The sequence below is a fragment of the Pseudorca crassidens genome, chromosome 10 (genome assembly GCF_039906515.1).
Source record: "Pseudorca crassidens isolate mPseCra1 chromosome 10, mPseCra1.hap1, whole genome shotgun sequence".
Classification (NCBI taxonomy): domain Eukaryota; kingdom Metazoa; phylum Chordata; class Mammalia; order Artiodactyla; family Delphinidae; genus Pseudorca; species Pseudorca crassidens.
This window is the reverse complement of record NC_090305.1, coordinates 61,335,399-61,355,515: the sequence shown is the minus strand read 5'-3', so window position 1 is coordinate 61,355,515 and position 20,117 is coordinate 61,335,399. Positions and strand designations below refer to the sequence as shown.

The 20,117-nt window shown below is 50.5% G+C and overlaps 1 protein-coding gene across 18 annotated transcripts in view; it reads left to right on the top strand.

The window, feature by feature from the left end:
• The window catches only part of TRAK1 (trafficking kinesin protein 1), a 103,653-nt gene extending 89,562 nt beyond the window's left edge, over positions 1-14,091 (top strand). For 9 of the 18 annotated variants that reach the window (XM_067753967.1, XM_067753958.1, XM_067753959.1 and 6 more), the window contains 2 exons: positions 8,006-8,108; positions 11,249-14,091. In XM_067753967.1, coding sequence (XP_067610068.1) covers positions 8,006-8,108; positions 11,249-12,047 — 902 coding nt within the window. In that variant the 3' untranslated portion in view covers positions 12,048-14,091. Of the gene's footprint in view, positions 1-358; positions 1,126-5,758; positions 5,812-8,005; positions 8,109-8,916; positions 9,008-11,248 lie in introns of those variants that run through there. The other 9 variants (XM_067753968.1, XM_067753969.1, XM_067753970.1 and 6 more) reach the window with 4 other exon arrangements.
• The last annotated feature ends 6,026 nt before the right edge of the window (positions 14,092-20,117 follow it).

Sequence of the window (20,117 nt, the reverse complement as noted above, 5' to 3'; positions counted from 1 at the left end):
CTGTTACCTCCCTGTGTCATCGGCACTGGTGCCCCTCTGGAAGGCAGACCGTGGTACAGGAGACACTGTCTGCTAATTTTGTGGCTGAAGGGGCAGGCATCGTGTTGAGTGTGGTGACCCCTCCCTGCAGCCTTGCAGGTGGATTAGAAGGTGAATCCTGTAAATTTAAAGAAGCACCATTCGGTTTCTCTTGGAGAAATTGTAGAGAAGGACTAAAGCTTATCAATTCAGCTAAGAATATCTCTCTGAGGACAGAGGGAGCAAGGGGACCGGTTATGAGGAGCTAAGTCCTAACCATTTTCCTTACCACACACAAAAGCGTATCCATTGCTTCTTCCCACCTTCCTCAAACCTGCAGCAAATCCATACCAGCAACTTGGAGGAGAGGCACACAGACGTACAGTGGAAACTACAGAGGAGTCACAATGGTAGCGTGCAACCAGAAAGAATTATATAGATTGCTGAAGGTAATTTAGGGAAGGTCTGATCATCTCGGCAAAGGTTCTTTCGAGCTTATTTTCTGGGTAAGACTTGATAAAAGCTCAGTGCAGGAGGGAAAGACACGGACAATGATCTGGCTCTTTTTTCCCTGTGGGGAATGACAGAACCACTTTGATTCTAGGAATGTAAGAAGCACGTCACTCTACATACATCATCCCAGGGACCCTGAGTGGCATTACGCACACAATCTTGGAGTCACAGGCAGACAGATAAGTTTCATTGGGAAAGCCTGGGGCTTCCTCTGTCTTGGAATTTGTACCGCCTGCTGGCCTGGTTCCTGCCTTGGTCTGCCCTTTCCTGTTGCCAAACAGCACAGTTCCAGGAGCTGCCATCTGCCTGGCAAGACTTAGTAGGGAGAACCTTTGAAGACAGAAGGTGATTAACCTTTTTTTTTTAACAACTGGTATTATGGGAGGAAATTGGGAAAACTTGTATATTAGGCACTTTTGTCTAGAGCCTGCTCTCATGGAGAAAACATTTTGAGTACTGAAAAATATTTATTAATATATTTTAATGTATTATTGTGTCATTATTTGATTTTTATAATCCCATGTCTTTAAAGAGGATAAATCCTTGTTATATTTGTAAATAATTTAGATGATTAAAATGGACTATGTAAAACAATTTTTAGATTACAGTTTTACTTTATTTCAGTCATATATTTTATGTTTTAAGTCGTATAGAAAGTGCACTTTTATCAGAAATAGACATAATCTCGTACTGCCAGTGTTCTGAATGTTAGGTATTTATGTGTAGAGAAGAGGCTGCGTGTGGTAAAGGATTAAGGTCCGAGTTTAAAGTCACACCGTTAGGTCAGCAGATGGTTGGATGGACAGTCCAGGTGAATTATCGTGGATGCCTTGATTCTTAAAGGAGAGACAGAGGCATAGAAGAAAGCAAAGGTCAGTTTACTTAATGCTTATACACATGGAGACCATTTCCAGTGGGAGAAATATCCTAAAACAGGCTCCGATAAATCATGGCAGCCTATCTGGCAGTGGTGCCGCAGTGGAGCTGTGTGTCATTTTTGAGGCTGAGCGTTGAAGGCAAAAATCACATCTGGTCAAAAGTGCCCTTGAAAATCCCTGAAGCTGCAGCACTTGGGCCCCCAGAAGCAAAAGCCAGGAACTAGCTTCTTTTGTAGCTTGCTTATTTGATACGTAGGTCCAGGCTCTGTTCAGGAGAGGTTACGTGAAGAGAAGGGAACAGCTGGTGGTTGAAAGGAGGCAGACAGAAAGCTCGAGGAACTGTGTATCACTCCAGCCTCCTCTGGGGCAGGGGCTGGTGTGAGCAAAGCCCCGGGTGGGCATCCTCTTGCACTGTCAGTCCCACTGCAGAAGCAGGACCCAAAGGGGCTTGTGAGGGAACGTTGGCCGTGAGGACCTGATGAAGGTAGAAGGGAAAGTCTGATACATTCGATTCACAGACCCTCTGGGAAGGTTCCTTCTTATCTCCACCCAGGGAGTTGACAAAGAGATCCCACTCTAATGAGAAGACTTTTCAACCCCACCCTGGTGTGTAGCAGTGACAGGAGTTTGGTTATTACGGACAAAGCTGGGGTCTGCTCTCACCCCCCTGTATTAGGAGATGCTGAGGAAGCCCTGTGCTCTTGCATCAAAATGTATAGTAAACCGGAACCAGGCCAGTGCAGCCCAAAGTGAGAAATGAATGAAGAATCACGTAATTGACTCGTCCCAAACAGCTCGGAGTCAACCCTGCTTAACATTTCCAGAACAAGCCCGCTTGCTGGAGTCGCTTTTTCTATGGAACCTCACCTCTGAAAACCATAGGAGGGCACTGCCGTGCTCCAAGGGGCACCCACTTGGATTGTTGAGTGGGCGTTTGTTTGCACAATGCCTCTTCTAAAGTGGAGGGCCCTTGAGGTAGCACGTGGGTGCGGGTTGAGGTTCCGGTGAGTTGTCCAGTTGCGCCGCCTATTGACGCACGGGAGAAGTACGCTCTTGAACAGGCTCTGGTAGCACTAGCTGGATGATGGACTTGCGGCCGCTTAGCCAGGCCCGCTCCCAGCACCTGTTGGTGTTTGCCACAGGACGGACATGAAGGCAGAGGGCGCAGGGTCCAGCTTTGTTGGCATCCGAAGGATCCAAAGAGACTCTTGCGTTTGCCCTTTTGATATTTTAACAGCGTTCTAAAAAGTGATTTGGGGACTTTCCTGGTGGTCCAGTGGTAAAGAATCCACCCTGCAATGCAGGGGACATGGGTTCGATCCCTGGTCAGGGAACTAAGATCCCTCATGCCGCGGGGCAACTAAGCTGGCGTGCCACAACTACTGAGTTCACGCGCCTCAGCTAGAGCCTGCGTGCCGCAAACTACAGAGCCCATGTGCTCTGGAACCGGCGGGCCACAGCTACAGAGCCCATGCACCCTGGAGCCTGCACGCCACAACTAAAGAAGAGAAAACCTACACGCCACAACTAGAGAGAAGCCCGGGCACCACAATTAAGACGCTGCATGCCTCAACAATGATCCTGCGTGCTGCAACTAAGACCTGCCGCAGGCAAAAATAAATAAATATATCTTTTTTTTTTTTTTAAGTCATTTTATCTCCTGAAGATACCCCAAGGGCCACCTGAGGGAATTTCTGGTCCTCTCTTTGCCATTCCGTGAGATTGTTCCTCTGTTAAGTCACTTTTTAGATGAAACAGAGTAGACAGCTTGGTGTAGGGGGACAAGTAGACTTTTTATTTTTAAAAATTTTGCAGGAAACACAAGTTGTACAGAAACCAGGAAGAGATCTTGTGATGTGGTTCGCAATCTCTGTGCCAGAAACCTCCCCAGTGCCTATGGGCTGGATGTCTGCATGGGGGCTCAGGGATCCCTAGAGCTGCAGGACCAGACAGGGGCTGTATAAAAGAAATGCTTAAGCAGAGAAAAAGAGTCACAGGCCCATGTTAAGCCTGGAACTAAGGGCTTAAAAATGTCATCTTGTAATACTGTGTAGTTTAATATCACTTTTATTTTTAAAAAAAGAAAAGAAGCTGTACTGCTGTATCTGAAACTGCCCTTGATTCCCTACCCTCCCAGAGAAAAACACTTGTTAAAGCCACATTAATCCCTTTTATGTAACATTTATGTAAATGATGAAGCACACGGCAAACAAAGGTTTTATGGAGTTTTTCCCACATGGACTCATCAACTTTTTTTTCCAGAAAAATTCACATGCAGAGTTATATAAAGAAGTGATAGAAAAAGTCTTTAGAGCATTTTTCTATGCCCTGAGAGTTTAGTTTTTTAGGAAGAATTCTAAAACATTGCTTTAAAAAAAAAAAAAAAGGGGGCATGTAGCTGACAGGCAAGGATACGCGTCCCACCTCCACTGTGGTTACTCCTTGAGCAAAAACAACAAAGTCATTAGAAGCTGGTAAAAAGATGAAAAAAAAAAAGTGCTGATGTTTGCAGGGCTTTCAAGCCATGCCTTTAAGCTGGATGGACAATGCTTTTACTTTCAATAGGTTTGTTTTTTCTTGGACGGAAAAGGTCGGCCGGTGGATGCCACTGTTGCTGTGGTGGCAGCTACTAGAATTAAAGGAGGTGGGGGGAGTGTGTGTGTGTGTTGGTGAATGAGTTTATAGAAATGGCAGAGCAGATCCAAGTCGTGTGATGGTAGCTTCACACGACATGTTCAAATGAAGAAAAGGGGAAAAAGGTCAAGGCATTTTGTTTATTTTACACAAGTTGGCCTCTTCCCATGAAGAGAGGGAAAAGAATGTGGAAGGCTCTCAGTATGTCACAAAGATAAAACCCCTTTTTCCAAGATTTTGGGATGGATTTGTCATTTTGAAGAAAATATTTTAATAAGTTACTTCTGTAAGCCAAAAAATAGCTTGGATGTGTAGCATGGCCAGCATTCCTCTGTCCTCAGAGATCCCCTTGGAAGGTGTGTGTGTGTGTGTGTGTGTGTGTGTGTGTGTGTGTGTGTGTGTGTAGGTCCTAGCTCCCCATAGAGTTCAGTAGGTGAGCTGCATCCTGACAGCTGTGTGGGTTCCCGGGAGGGTTCTTTTAAGGACGATGCTACGATGGCCTTTAGAGAGAGAAGTTTCTGGTCTCCCCAGCACATTCCCAGCCTGGCCTTCCCTGTGGGTGGGGGAAGGAAAGCATCGTTCCAATTGACCGACACGTATGAGCTCGTGTGAACAGATCTCGTCGCGTGGACGGCCAGGCTGCAGAGCCCAGTCACCCTGCAGGTCCCTGCCGGTATACCCAACCTTATCCGTGTTTCTTTCCTCTTCTCACCATTGGATTCCTGGGCTGCGAGGAGAGCCCTGGGCTTTCCTGCCCATCTTCCCTGGAGACCCGAGCCTTCCCCCAAGCAGCAGTCAACCTGGTCTGGGTAGCACACTTGCAGATAATCCCCAGCGTGGGCTTCAGGGCATCCAAGAAGGAAGCCCCAACTCACTGGAGACTCAGGGCTGGGCCAGGGCTCCCTCACGACTGGCTGCGGCGGCAAGGTCCCAAGCACCCAATGTTGCAGTCGGTACCAGGCACCATGTGCCCCCAGAGGAGCACAGCCAGTCAGAGCCATTTACCAAGTGCACCTGCTCTGGGCAGAAAGCACACCGGGGTCGGTCAGAGTGCAGGTGGGCAGGGGCACTGTCCTCCTTATACAGCCCTCCGAAACCCCACCTCGGCTGCAGGGTGTGTGCTTGCGTGGCACATTTTAAAGAACAAAAAATCTACACGGTAGCTACCTGTAGGCAGTTCACCAACGTAGACGGTCTTGAATAATCAAGGATTAATTAAGTTTAAAGGTTCTCTTTGACAGATGAGAATTTTGTACCAGTTTCAGAACCCACGGCGGGAGGAACAAAGAAAAATAATAAAGGTTAGGGTCTTTTGAGGGCGTGAAATGCAAGTTCGTTCCTAAATAAAATACTTGATGAAAGTACTTGTCAGTGTTAACACTTTTGGCTCACGACACTGCAGTCCTCCAGTCAGACCGAGAAAAGGAATGAGGATTTAAGTAGGAAGTCAGAACATTAAATCCCAAACCCCTGTCCTTGGAGGCCCCAGGCGAGCAGCATGCGGTCAACCCACAGCACCTAAGGCAGGGCTTTGGGGTGCAGTGGTGACTGCAGTAGTGAGCACTCCCACTGAGCCCCTGCTCCCTGCCTAGAAGACTCTGTCAGTGCCTCCTGCTTTGGGAATTTGCTCTCTCCTGTTCACAGAACTGTAGGAATCAGCCCCCAGGAGCTCAAGGAGCCTCGGGTGACTCACTGTCTCTGTGTTGTGTCCCAAGGAAGGGAGATGCTGCAGCGGCCCGGTGGGCAGTGGTGACTCGGAGAGCTGGCCGGTCCAGGCGTCCCAGTGGTATTGCGGAGGGGCCGAACCTCTGGCTTTGGCACTTTTGATCCTTGTTGTTGATTTTCCTTGGTCTTCTAAAGCTGTCCATCGCTTCTGGGGAATGATGACCTCTGAATTTTAGCAGCCTTTTCCTATTCCCAAAACCCATTTGCAATAAGATGGGTTTTGCTTCTGCTGATGCAACTGTCTCTCTAAAATGTCCATCTCACACTAACTGTTGCGATTGAAGATCCGATATGTAATGGGGTGGAGAAGGTGAACACGTGTGACCTTTTGATTTGATATTCTGGCCATGTATTTATTTAAATGGGGTACACTTCTAAGTTTAAATCAAGCCTTGCTTTTGTTTGATTTTTTAAAAAAATGTTCTCTCTCTTTCAACTGTTCTGTCTTAATTACTTCTACTTACTGCACTTTTCTTTCCTCCCTTCCAAATAACCCCTCACGCCTGTTACTTGGAATGCTTTTCTCAGGTTTTTTGTTGCTTTTGCTTCTAGACCTTATTGCAATCAGAGAATCGTGATTGGTTGGTTGCCTTTTCTTCATAGCTTCTAACATTTTTGTTTTGCTTGCAGTCATTTCTCAATTATCTGAGTTCCTAAACCATTACTTTTTTGCTTGAGAAACCAAGATGCATAAAGGCTATTTCTACGTGTGCTTTCCACCCCCCTCCTGCTTTGCCTGGAGCTCCCAGTGGCTGAGAGTTTGCTTTTGTGGCCGTGGTGCTGGCTGCCATGCCAGGGGCCACGGGAGCCTTCCTTGACACAAAGACATGGATTGGACCACAATAATCGGGAAACCAGCCTTGCGTAGCTCTTGAGTCACCGCCACCATTTTTGTGCCTTGGCTGTGTCCTGCCTGCCTTCAATTTGCGTGTCTCCAATATGTTTTTGTTCGTTTGTTTCATCTGGGTTCTAGTTTTTTCTTTTCTTTTCTTTTTGTTTTAAGATACAATCACCCGTGTGTGGATCTGTAGGTTCGGGGCACCGATCTCTTCTGGTTTGTTTTCCTTTTTGTCAAATCCAAGAGAAAACTTGCCATAAAGAGCTAGAAGATTCTAGTTCCAGCCTTTCGAATCTTCAGCGTGCTCATGGCCTCCAATATCCTAATCTGTTGTCTCCCAAGGAGGTCTCTGGGGGCTGAGAGGCTACAGGGGTGGAGTGGGTGGGGAGGGGGGCTGACCCAGACCTCACCTTGCATGCTATTGGGAGCAGCATCATTTTTCCTTTTTTTCTCTCTTCTTTTTTTACATTTGAGTTATGAATGAGGATGACCTCTACAATCATGATGTCTCCCGTAGACTCTATTCCTCCTTATCCCCTGCCGGCTTTCTGGTGCATGGTCCTAACGCTTCTGTGATTTACTTCGCTCCAGATCTTAGTCTTTCAGCTGCCTTAACAACTCTTTGGAGCTTTCAGAGGAAATAAGTTGAGGACGACTTGTTCTGTCTCATTTTCATCAGAAAGCAGACATCCTAGAGATGGCAAGAAAGCAGCCCAGGGGGACTGGTGCTGCTTTGCACCGCTGTGTGTCAGCCCAGCCCAGGTCCTGGGACTTCAGTCCCACGGAGAACCCAGGCCCTGGGACTCCTGCCACGTTGTTGCTGAGGCAGCTGAGGCCCCATCTCCCTCCCTGTCGACCACAGTTAGACAGTAGTGGAGCCAGCTTCCTCAAGCCCCTTTTTGTGTAAACAGAAAAGGGAGCCCGTGAGCCTTGCCCTGTTCCCAGGCGCGAGTGCCCCTCCCTGCCCTGCACCTCTCCCCTCCCCTTGGCAGAGTTTGGCACCTACTTGCCAATGAAAAGAAAAGTAAAGCAACAAAAGAAGGAAGGCGATTTGGACCTCTGAGGAGGGAACCCAAATTTACCCCCAAGGGCCCATTAGCCCTTCAAACTGGATCCACTACTGGCCAAAGAACGCTGATGGGAAACCCTGTCTGGACTGGGTTGGAAGCTGGAATTCGATGCTCTGCACACCAGTGCTCAAAAGTGTGGTTATTTTTGAGGGACCACCTTCGATCCAGAACATTTGCGTTTCACCTTCCTCGCCCAGATCCAGTTCACAAGGTAGCCCATCGCTTCTTGCATCTGTCCAGGGTCATGCGGGATTTTGACTTTTCTCATGGGTGTACTTGGATGCAAGGACTATATTTTGTTCCTCCCTTCCCCCCCCACCCCGATTTAGCCCACCATCCTGGGAAGTGCATGTCACAGACAAACTCCACCTTCACCTTCACCACCTGTCGCATCCTGCACCCTTCAGACGAGCTCACGCGGGTCACACCAAGGTAAGGGACCCGGCCGGGGGGTGGGCAGGGTGGGGTGAGGTTGAGACACTCCCTGTGAGACTTAACGTTGAGGAAAGCCAAAGTAGAGAGGCTCCTTCAAATCTGCCCCCAGCCAGTGGAAGCATCTCCCAAGCACTGCAGTCGCCTGTTCTGAGTCCCATCTTCTTTTCTTTCTTTCTTTCTTTTTGAATCAAGACCCCTATTGATTCAGATCCAGCACAGATAGAGAGACCTGGACCCACTTTTAGTTGCTCTTTTATTGGCCGTGGAAGATTCTTACGTCCCTTCTCAACCAGCTGAAGTTTAGGGCACTACCACAGCCCCTAAGTCCAAGTTGTTGGCTTTTTGCCCCGAAGTTTGTCAGTAGAACGTGTTCTTTCACGGAATGGAGTTACTGAGCCCTGTGGTAGCACTTATGCCTCTGGCGATGGCCCCAGGGGCCATGCATCACAGCCACCCTGTAATGACCGAAATGATAAAACTTGAATGGAACCACATGCCCAGCGTGGTCCATTTCCCTTGGGCACCTCCGAGAAGTGATAAGAGTTGGTACCATAGGACGAGAGGACTTGTATGGCCTGGGCGGGGGTGGGGTGGGGTGCGGTCTGCTTGGCTGGATTTCAGAGCTTCCAGTAAAAGGGAAAATGGTCTCCCCCAACGTGGTAGCGTGACCCCATCAGCTGATTTCTCTGTGGTACGAGGTGGCAGGGTGAGTGGAAGGTAACTTACGGGAGAGAGGCGAGCAGGGCCAGCTCGGAGGGAGCAGCTGCCCCAAGGAGCACCTTCAATGATGAATAATTCTCCGCAGGTCATGTGAGGAGGACGACGAAGCAGCCCCAGGCCCCGTTGAGCTGAGAGCAGATGTAGGGCAGAGAGTGAGCCCGCGGGCGAGGCAGGGGGTGAGAACACCACCAGCAGGGCCCCGTGAAGGAGCTGTGTGTACACGCGTGGCCGCCACTAACCCACGATGTAGGCGTGGATGTGTCTCTGATTGTGCCTGGCTAACTCGGCCTTGACAACGGATACCCCTAACCTGTCTAAATGCCCCAGTCACTCCGAGTGCCAGCACTAATACAGGTCTAACTGAGGTTCTCACCGGAAGGGGACCTCGAAATTTTAGCTTGTCTCTCCGTCTCCCTTCCTGCCTCTGGAGAACCCGGCTTCCCTATCCCTCAGCTTTATGTTTGAAGAGATCGTGTTTAAAACCACTGGACAGAGCTTCGCCCTGGGAGAGGCTGGCATCCTGGTGCCCTTCTGACTGTAGCCGTAGGACTCAGCACCACACTCCTGCCTTCTTCTCTAAGTCCTTCTGGCCTCGTCAGGGATGAAAAAGCCTGAGAAGTCAGTAGTAAGAAAAGGCTTTTTACCTGAGTTTGAAAGAATGGCAGCTTGAAACAAAATAGAGAATCTCCCTAGGAATGGCTCTGTGAACAAGATTTTAAGTCCAGATTTTTTTGGGCCCTCTATTGCTTGTAGGTCAATTTTGTAGAATTCCACCTGTGCCTTTTTTTTTTTTTTTTGGCGGTACGCGGGCCTCTCACTGTTGCGGCCTCTCCCGTTGTGGAGCACAGACTCCAGACGCGCAGGGTCAGCGGCCACGGCTCACGGGCCCAGCCGCTCCGCGGCATGTGGGATCTTCCCCGACCCGGGCACGAACCCGTGTCCCCTGCATCGGCAGGTGGACTCTCAACCACTGCACCAACAGGGAAGCCCCACCTGTGCCTTTTGAAGAATCCACCTTTTAACCTTAGGAATCTGCTGTGGTTTCTAATCCCATGTTCCTCTGAGTACTCCCGACCCACCAGCATCCCCAGTCCCGAGCTTGTGTGAGACAGGCCTGTTCTGGGTTCCTCACCCTGTGCAGACTGGCCAGTGGTGAGGTCACCTGAGTGTGCAGCCAAGTGATGCCTCCGCTTGTACTTGCCCTTGACCTGTCCCTCCTGCAGGAGGGTGCCCTGCTCCACTCATTCCAAGGACCTGCTCCAGAGCCCATCCCCTTCCTCCCCTTTCCCTAAGTTGGTGCTTTGTCCAAGGTATGTGGCCTGTCCCCTGTCAGGCTGGGGAGAGAGGGCTCTATCCCCCGGCTCCCACAGACCACCCAGCTGCCTGTCCCCAGGGGCACCTGCAGCCCCTGCTGCGTCCTTAGGCAGGTGCCAGGGCAGATCTCATGAGACCGTCAGGAGGGATGTGTTTTCTGTGCCGCTCAGTTGCTCATCCAGCAGCAGCTCAGGGCCTCTGTGCCTGGGTGGCCTCCCTCCATCCCTGAAGTAGTTAAAAGTGGATCTCTCCTGGTTTTCAGGCAGACAGCAGTGCATTCCCCGCTGCTGCCCCTCTGTTACACCTTCTGCCCTAACTCCCTCACTGCTGGATACCAGCTTTTGGAACATAGTGGGTCCTCAGTCAGCATGGCATGAGTAGAAGAATCTTCCCACTTTTCCTTTAGTAACCAGGTTTCATACACCCAGTGGGCCTTTTTCTAGCTGGTTCCATAGATGAAGGTCTGATAGTACGTGACGTGGCTCTGTCCCAATAACTCCACTCATCAAGGTGGACTTGGGCACCCACGGGAGAAGGACTAGAGGTCCTAGGGTCCTCCACCGAGATGTCCCACCTGCTTCGGCCATTCCCAGGATAAACTCCCATATCCCGTAGCCCTGGTTAACGTCTTGCCTCAGGGAAGCGGCTACTGGGAAGGAGGGCAGGAATCTGAGTAAATTTGGTAGGGACAGAAAGCCTCTCTGCTGAAGGCCTTCCTCCCCTTATCTTTGGGGTCACTCAGACTTGCGTTTAAATCCAGGGTCTTCCACTGAGTAGCTGAGTGTGACGTTGAGTAAGTCACCTAAGCTGAGCCTCAGTTCCCTCACCTGCAAAGGGGGCAGTTGTACCCACCCTCTAGGGCTGAAAGAGGGAAATCACATGCAGCTTCCTTAACTTAAACCACGTCCCCACTTCGGGGAATCCATGGCCCCTTTGGTGAGAGGAAAAGCAGACATGGAAAGAGGCACCTGGGGAGCCTGGGCTGGGGGAGTCCCCTTAGCATGTCCTAGGCCTGCGCTGCACCCCTGCAGGCGGCTGGCCACGGACTGCTTCCTTGGTGCTCATGGGCGTTTTCTGATCAATGACCTGTCTTTTCTTATCAGCCTTAACTCGGCCCCGACTCCAGCTTGTGGCAGCAGCAGCCACTTGAAGTCCACGCCGGTGGCCACGCCGTGCACTCCGCGGAGACTGAGCCTGGCCGAATCCTTCACTAACGTCCGTGAGTCCACAACCACCATGAGCACATCCCTGGGGCTGGTGTGGCTGCTGAAGGAGCGGGGCATTTCCGCGGCTGTCTACGACCCCCAGAGCTGGGACAGGGCCGGCCGGGGCTCTCTCCTACACTCCTACACCCCCAGGATGGCCGTGATCCCCTCTACCCCGCCCAACTCGCCTATGCAGTCGCCCATGTCTTCCCCGCCCTCCTTCGAGTTCAAGTGCACGAGCCCTCCCTACGACAACTTCCTGGCTTCCAAGCCAGCCAGCTCCATCCTGAGGGAGGTGAGGGAGAAGAAGCCTGTCCGGAGCAGCGAAAGCCAGACCGATGTGTCTGTCTCCAACCTTAACCTCGTGGACAAAGTTAGGAGGTTTGGTGTGGCCAAAGTGGTGAACTCGGGGCGAGCCCACGTCCCCACCTTGACTGAGGACCAGGGACCTCTCCTCTGTGGGCCCCCGGGCCCCACGCAGGCCCTTGTCCCCGGAGGCCTGGTACCTGAGGGCCTGCCCCTTGGATGCCCCACTGTCACCAGTGCCATCGGCGGGCTCCAGCTCAACAGTGGCATCCGACGGAACCGCAGCTTCCCCACCATGGTGGGGTCCAGCATGCAGATGAAAGCCCCCGTGACGCTCACCTCGGGCATCTTGATGGGTGCTAAACTCCCCAAACAAACTAGCTTACGGTGAGGCTGGGAGAAGGCCCTTCCCCTAGAGGAAACCAGTCTTGCTCTCCCCTCCCTCCCCTCCCCCTTCACTGCGCACGCTTCCTCTGCTCTCCTCTGCCCATCCCCTCCTGAGCTAGACAAATCAACCTCGTGCCTAATGGGGGCAGAGTGGAGACTCTGTATAATGTGTACATAGGACTCGGAGACCTGTATCTGCCCTGCCCTTCCTTCGAATCCCACGGGAAGCACCCCAGCACCGACATCGCTCTCTTGAGGACTTGGCCCGTGCTGGCCGGGGGCAGGGGCAGCCTGGTGTCTTTCCTCCTTCTTTCCTTTGAGAAGCGTTGAAACCCCCACGTGTGTTCTTATCCCATGGATAGGAAACCAGTGAAGTGGCTGGCTGCCGGAGCCACACATCCTGAGCTGTCACGTAGCACAGTGGCTGTGCCGCCTGGTGTCACTGGGCACCTCGTCTCACCCTCCCTGTAAGAGCGTAAGGGGCCTCCGTCCGCTGCCACGTGCAGCTGCCGTAGCTTTCACGATGGGAGAGCTGTTCTTTCTTTCTTGGGTCCCAGCTTCTTCAAGACCATCACGGCTCGGCCCCAACGGACGGTCGCTTCTTTTCTTGAGCTGTGACTTTTTCTTCTCATGCCTTCAACCTGAATTCATCCCTCCGTGTTTTGTAATCCACCGTCGGGCCAGACGTCTGACCTGAAAGAGAATGTATTTACACTCCTGCTGCCCCGTTTGGCAGCCCCTGTGTGTTCTGTGTGATTTGTTTTCTTTTTCTGCTTTTTTTTTTTTTTTTTAATATATGCAGGGAAGTAATGGTACTAGATGGGAAGTCGCAGTGAATGTTCTCTCTGTGGTTCTGTGACACCAAAATACAAGTTTCAGACACACCAAGCCGCTCATGAGATAGCAGCTTATTTCTGGGACCCAGTGTCACAACCAAATTAAGACCAAGGCGATTTTAACAATAGGATCATAAGGAAAGGGGGTTGGGGAAAGGTGGTGGATGAAATTTTGTCAACAGTAAAAGAGAAGAACCGCGGCCAAAGGTAACACCAGACTGGTTCACAGAGAAATGAGGCTTTGGCGGTCCTCTTGTTCTGGTCCTTGTTCTGGACCCTAGACTGGTGAGCCTGCTTTCATGTCTGTGGTCTTCTTCTGCAGCCGTTCGATGCCCTCAGAACACGTTTTGCCCTCTTGTTTCAGAACAGAGCGGTCCCCAAAAGCCCTTTGTGTCCTTGTACCACTTTTCATCCTTAGGAAAAGGTAGAGGTGTTGTGAGAAGAACCATGAACGGACAGGGAGTCTGGTCCCATCGCCGTCACTGACTCAGTTTCAAACTTCTATTTATTATTTGTGTGTGCTGTATTTTAAACAAACATCTTCTGTCCTCTCCAGCTCGGTTACGGTGCGCCTGCGGCTTTCCAATCCAAGCAGGTCATTTATTTATTCTGATCTGAGGACTGCACTGCATATCACGGTGCTCTGTGGCCATTTCTTCCAGACATTTATGGAAGGATAGCACCATAGGAAAATGAAATTGTCATTTGCACCCCCCATTACCCTCCTCCCGCCACCCTTGGCAAAAGACGTATCCTTCAGTTGAGTGAGTGTGACCTTACGTCCACTGAAGATACTTCGAGAAAGTCCCCAGGAGCAAGCTTTGGTCCTATGATTTCATGCTATTTATTCTCTGAACACGAGGGTGTTGGTTAATTGTGTTTTCAACTCTCCTCGCTGTGGTATGTGTGCACTCACTGCAAGGAACTTATGTCTTTTTATTTGAATGTATTTTAAAGCCGTAGGTAGAATAACAAAGGAATATGAAAACCATGGATGGAACGGACCATTTTATGTATTCAGAGAGAGGGGCCACCCATCATCATAAAGGAAATACCCGTGTAAAAATCAACGATTCGGAGGTTGCAGTATTTAGTATAGTTAATAAATGATCAACATTGTGCACCCACTACCAAAAAGTGTGTTGTAATGCATCCAAAATCAACAATTAAATTTTATTTGCTAGTGAGTACCAATAAAATAAGTTCAAATGATGGAAAGCACACTGCTATTCTGATTTGTATTTTGTTCTTTTCATTGAGGAGACAATCTCTATGAAAGACTTGAAGGTATGCAGCTCTTGGGGGAACTGAAACGAAAGTCATATACTTCTGTCGTAACCCACCTTTCTTTTAATGTAATACATTCCCTTAGATAACCTTCCAATCAGAACCTGAAGCTCTTTCTCACTTTTCAGGGCTGCATACTACTCCACCACGTGCACATGCCCACTGTGAATACATACACACCCCCTTGGACTTTTTTTTTTTTTTTTTTTTTTGTTTGTTTGTTTCTTTGCGGTACGCAGGCCTCTCACTGTTGTGGCCTCTCCCGTTGTGGAGCACAGGCTCCAGACGCACAGGCTCAGCGGCCATGGCTCACGGGGCCCAGCCGCACCGCGGCATGTGAGATCTTCCCAGACCGGGGCACGAACCCGTGTCCCCTGCATCGGCAGGCGGACTCTCAACCACTGCGCCACCAGGGAAGCCCACCCCCTTGGACTTTTAAGTTAATTCCAAATTTTTGCTCTCACAGCACTGTAATGAAAAAGTCTTGCGTATGTGTAATTTTCCACATACATGAGCATATCTGTAGGATATATTCCCAGATAGATGTTGCCAAATTGCCCCCCATAGAACTTGTTGAGACTTAAAAACCAAGCACAGTGGAGGATCACCATATGGAGAACAAAAGGATAAAATAAAATTTTCTGCCACCTTAATATTTGGGAGCAGTGAAATCACACAAGCAAACAGTAGTGGGTGGTGGCGGCATGGATTTCAATCAGGTGCTACCATTTGGTAGTGGTGTGACCTTGGGCAAGCCACTTCTGTTTGGGTCCTCCATTTTTTTAACCTGTAAAATGGGAATAGTAATACACCTTAGGGTTGATGAGCTGAGGGAGATGTGTTTTGAACATCTGTGGGACATGGTGATAAGTGATCAGTTTCTCTCATGGAGAAACTGTTAATAAGAGAGGGATGACCCCAAACATGGCATAATAAGGCCTATTTCAACAGAGAATTGAAATAGGCTGGCGTGAGAGATGGGCTGGCTACTTTGGGCAGTCAGGAAAGGCCTCTCCAAGGAGGTGGCATTTGAGCCAACCATGTGAGAGCTGGCACACGGGCATCTAGGCAGAGAGAGCAGCTGGTGCAAAGGCCCAAAGGTAGGAAAGCATGTGGTGTGTTTGAGGAACAGAGAGAAGGTCTGCATGGCTGTGTGCCAGTAGAGAAGGGGAGCATGGTTACGGCAGAGAAACCAGTGTCACCAAATGGCCCTTCTGATCCCCATGTTTCCCAGTCACTTTGCAGTGGGCAGGGCACAGGACTCGTTCTGGCCAGTGAGCTGTGAGCAGAGAAAAGTCCATGCATGATTTTCTCTGCTCTTCTCTTGCTCTGAAGCCACATGTTGAAATGATGGCATCACAAGTTGGCTGAGCCACCATTATCCTGGGTCTCTGTGTGGACCAGACTCCCTGCCCTCTAGCATTTGACATATGCTCTGAAGGAGAAACCCACTTTTGTTGTTAAGCCAGTGAGGTTTTGGGGTGCTGCATCAGAATCCCAGGGGGTAGGGTCCAGGTATGTGTTTCACCAAGCCCGGCAAGGGGTCCTGGGGCTCACTAGGCTCTGAGAACCACTGTGCTCGATCAGGCGGAGTTCGGGTGGGAGTCCTGCCGTGGGAGGAGTGGGTTCCCCTCCCCGGTGTCTCCCTATCTCGGGCTCAGGGAGGCCAGATAGCTGTAGCTGTAGCCACCTTGCTTGAAGTGGAGAGAGAGCATGGGTGGGTTAATCTACCGGCTGGGGCGGGGAAGGCTTTGAGACAAGGTGACCCTGGATCTGGGTTTCCAGGATGGGCAGGATTTGCCAAGTGGGGAGGGCATTCCAAGGGGAGGAGGGATGGGAAAAGGAGCCTGGAATGCATGCTTCTAAGTAGAATGCTGAGTAGAAGGGACAATAGAGTTAGAAAAGCCACAGTTTTGCAAAACGAACTCGTTTAGACAACAGTGGATGCTAAAACTATTGCGTAAGAATTTGTTAGGTAGCAGGATATTTACACACATGGTACCTTCCCATAGGATGTTTATTAATTTTCAAAGTGCTGGGGAGGTACCTTTGCAGTGGAGAAACCTGTCGGGCAACACTTTAAACAAGTTATCCAACTGAACATTCCCCAAATGGGACAAACTGGTATCAGGTACCACTCATGTGTGATGTCCTGGGAAGGACACAGCACTTCTATGCAGCTGTTCCAAAAATGCAAAACCTGAATCATGAAGTTGGCAAATTGACGAACCCAAATTGAGGGACATTTTATAAAACCATGTACCTGTTCCCTTGAAAAACATCAATGCCATGAAAGAAAGAGGAATTGTTCCAGAATAAAGGGACAACGAATGCAATTCATGATCCCAAATTGGAAAAGATGCTATACAAGAAAAGATTGGGATGATCGGAGAAATTTGAATATTGGGAGTATATTTTAAAATATTGTATTAATATTAAATTTCCTGAATTCAGTCCTTGTACTCTATGTGAAAGCATGTCCTATTTCCTAGCAGAGACTAGCCAAAGGGTTAAAATAAAGGGGTTTGCTGCCTCTCTGCAAGTCACCTTCAGCTATTTCTTGCAAAAGCAAATAAGAATTTTTTTTAAAGGAAGGTGCAAGAAAAGGAACCCTCAAAAGGTGGGAAGCACCCTCGTACTATATATGTTTTGTAAATACGAAAATGAATGCATTCTTCCGTCTTGTGACTGTGGCAGAGGGTTGCTCGAGGTGGTTTGGTTTTCCCCTCCCTGTTCTATGACGAAATTCCTTCTGTATATCTGAGCCCTGCCCCCTGCCCAGGGAGCTTGACCGGAGGGCACCATGGCCCAAAGGGAAGTTCTCAAAGAGGCACCATGGCCCAAAGGGAAGTTCTCAAAGAGGACCAGGAAATAAAGATGTCAAAGTCTTGGTTTTTAGTTACGAAGAAAGAAAAGGCCGAGTATCTGTTTTGGCATAGGACAAAAAGATCTGGATGGAAAACCTAGCAGTTTTTCCTTCTACTGCTTACTGCCTCTCCCCCATGCCCCACTCCATGCCTCCCAGGGCCCAAACAGGTTCACCAAGCTGATGCAGGAAGGAGGGAGCTGCTGCGGCAGCCTTCGCCTTCCCTGTCCCTGAACCAAGTCCAGGGTCCGGGGGAAGCCCCAGATGAGTGTGGGGATCCAAGGACAGGCAAGCTCATTTCCTGAGGGGATTGAGAAAGTGGAGATGTTCCAGAACCCCTGCGCAGCTCCTCACCCCCATCACAGGGCAGTGACCACAGGGAGAGTAGAAGTGGCAGCAAGTGGGTCTCAGTGGAAATATCCGCAGGAGGTCCTGAAGCGTCTAGCACCAGGCAAATGTGGGACTCACTTCCAAACATTGCCTGGGAGCAGAGGCAGGTATGGTCTGGGGGCTTCCCAACAGGATAAAGAAAGTGGACACGTGCCTACCCCAAGCTCGAATGAGAGCCGGTGCACAGAACTTAGGTGCTTCCTGGGGAGAAGTTGGTGGAGGTAGAAAGTTACTCTGAATTACCTGAATTGATTGGGAGATCATAATAGGGGTTAAGTCAAATTTAGAAAAAAATTAATGTTTTGCACATTTGGAAAACACCATATCCTGGGAGGATTTATTTTCTTTGGCCTGTAGAGGGCACTTGGAGACAGCAGAAGACCTGAAGGAACCTGCCCTGATGATCCAATCCTAAAATCAGGTGGGTGTGCTTTTCCCTGGAAAGTAATTCAAGGCAGGCAGCTGTCCTAGTAGAGACACTGAGGAAAGTCATGAGGCCTGGTCTAAGTTCACCAGGTGAACCCAAGGCAGGCATTCACAGCGAAGGGCATGACATACACACAGGTTTGGGGCATTAGTGAAAAAACTGAGTGTAGAATGGGGAGGAAACCACCTCGAATATCCTCTTGCCACACTCAGGAGACAGAGGAAAGCACCTTTTTTTTTTTTTTTTTTTTTGTGGCCTCTCCCGTTGCGGAGCACAGGCTCCGGACGCGCAGGCTCAGTGGCCATGGCTCACGGGCCCAGCCGCTCCGCAGCATGTGGGATCTTCCCGGACCGGGGCACGAACCCATGTCCCCTGCATCGGCAGGCAGACTCAACCACTGCGCCACCTGGGAAGCCCGAAATCACCTTTTTAAAATAGTTTACAAAAAAAATTCTATGTTACGGTATTTCCATCTTTTGAAATTAACCCACCCCACTTTTAATACATCTTCCTTTTAAAAATAATCTTTATTCTTTATGATTGAATCCAGAGTTGGAGGAAGTATCTGTTCAGAGAAAGCAAGCAAGACAGGAACCTGGGGAAGCCACATTCTGAGGGGAGGCACTGCCCTGACTTAAGGAGCCCGACTTTGAGATGAGACACAGCCCTGCCTCGGGGAGTGCGAATCTAAGGGGAAAAACAGCCTTGCCTTGAGGGAGCTGCATTCTGAGAAGAGATACAGCCCTTCCTCAGGGAGCCCCGCCATGAGGACACACAGCGCTGCTCTCGAAGAGCCATAGTCTGAGGGGGAGATACAGCCCTGCTTCAGAAAGCCCGAGATGAGGGGAGACACAGCTCTCCCTGAGGAAGCCCCAGTCTGCGGGAAGGGACAGCCCCGCCTCAGGAAGCACCCCTCTGAGGGGAAACACAGCCCTGATTGCAAGGAGCCCAAGTCTGAGTGGAGACACCTCCCTACCTCAGGGAGCTCCACTGTGAGGAAACACAGCCCTGCTCTCCAAGAACCACAGTCTGAGGGGGAGATACAGCCCTCGCTCAGGGAGCCTCACTCTGAGGGGAGACACAGTCCTGACTTCAGGGAGCCCCAATCTGAGGGAAAAAAACAGCCTTGCCTTCAGAGAGGTGCATTCTGAGGGGAGATACAGCCCTTCCTCAGGGAGCCAGAAAATCTTATGGAAGAACAGCCCTACCCTCAGGGAGCCCCAGTCTGAGGAAACACAGCCCTGCTGTCCAAGAGCCATAGTCTGTGTCGGAGATACAACCCTGGCTCAGGGAGCCCCAGGCTGAGGGAAGATACAGCCCTGGCTCAGGGAGCGGGAAGCTGAGGGGGAAGAAGAGGCTTGCAATCAGGGAGCTCCATTCTGAGGGGAAACACCTCCCTAAGTCAGGAAGCCGCACTATGAGGGAACACAGCCCTGCAATCCTTGAGGATCACAGTGAGGGGGAGACACAGAGCTCCGTCAGGGAACCCAGATCTGAGGGGAGACCCAGCCCTGTTCTCAGTGAGCTCCAGTCTGAGAGGTGACACAGCCCTGCTGAGAGAGCCCCATTCTGAAGGGAGATACAGCCCTTCCTTAGCCCGAATCTGAGCGAAACACAGCCCTGGCCTCATGGAGCTCCAGTCTAAGGGGGAGACGGCCCCGTCCTCGAGAAGCCACAGTGAGGAGGTGGGGATACAGCGATCCTTCAGGGAGCCGGAATCTGAGGGGAGACACAGAGCTGCCTCAGGGAGCGCAAACAAATCTGAGGATTAAAACAGCCTCGACTTCAGGGAGCCCCATTCTGAGGGGAGGTACAGCCCTTCCTCAGAGAGCCAGAAACTGAAAGAAACACCGCCCTACCCTCAGGGAGCCACAGTGTGAGGAAACACGGCCCTGCTCTCAAAGAGGGAGAGAGAGATCCCTGCTTCAGAAACCCTGAGTCTGAGGGGAGACGCAGCTCTTTCTCAGGAAGCCCCAGCCTGAGGCAAGATACAGCCCCGCCTCAGGGAGCCTCAGGCTGAGGAGACAGAGCTCCACCCTTGAGGAGACACAGCTCCGCCCTTGAGGAGACACAGTGAGGAGGAGATGCGGCGCTTTCACTGTTTCACTGGCCCTGGCCGGGGTCAATCCCTAGTCAGGGAACTAAGATCCCTCAAGCCATGAGGGGCATGGCCAGAAAGAAAAAAGAGGAGCCCTAGCCCTGCCTCAGGGAGCCATACTCTGAGGGGAGACACAGCCGTGACTTCAGGGAGCCCTAGTCTGATGACAG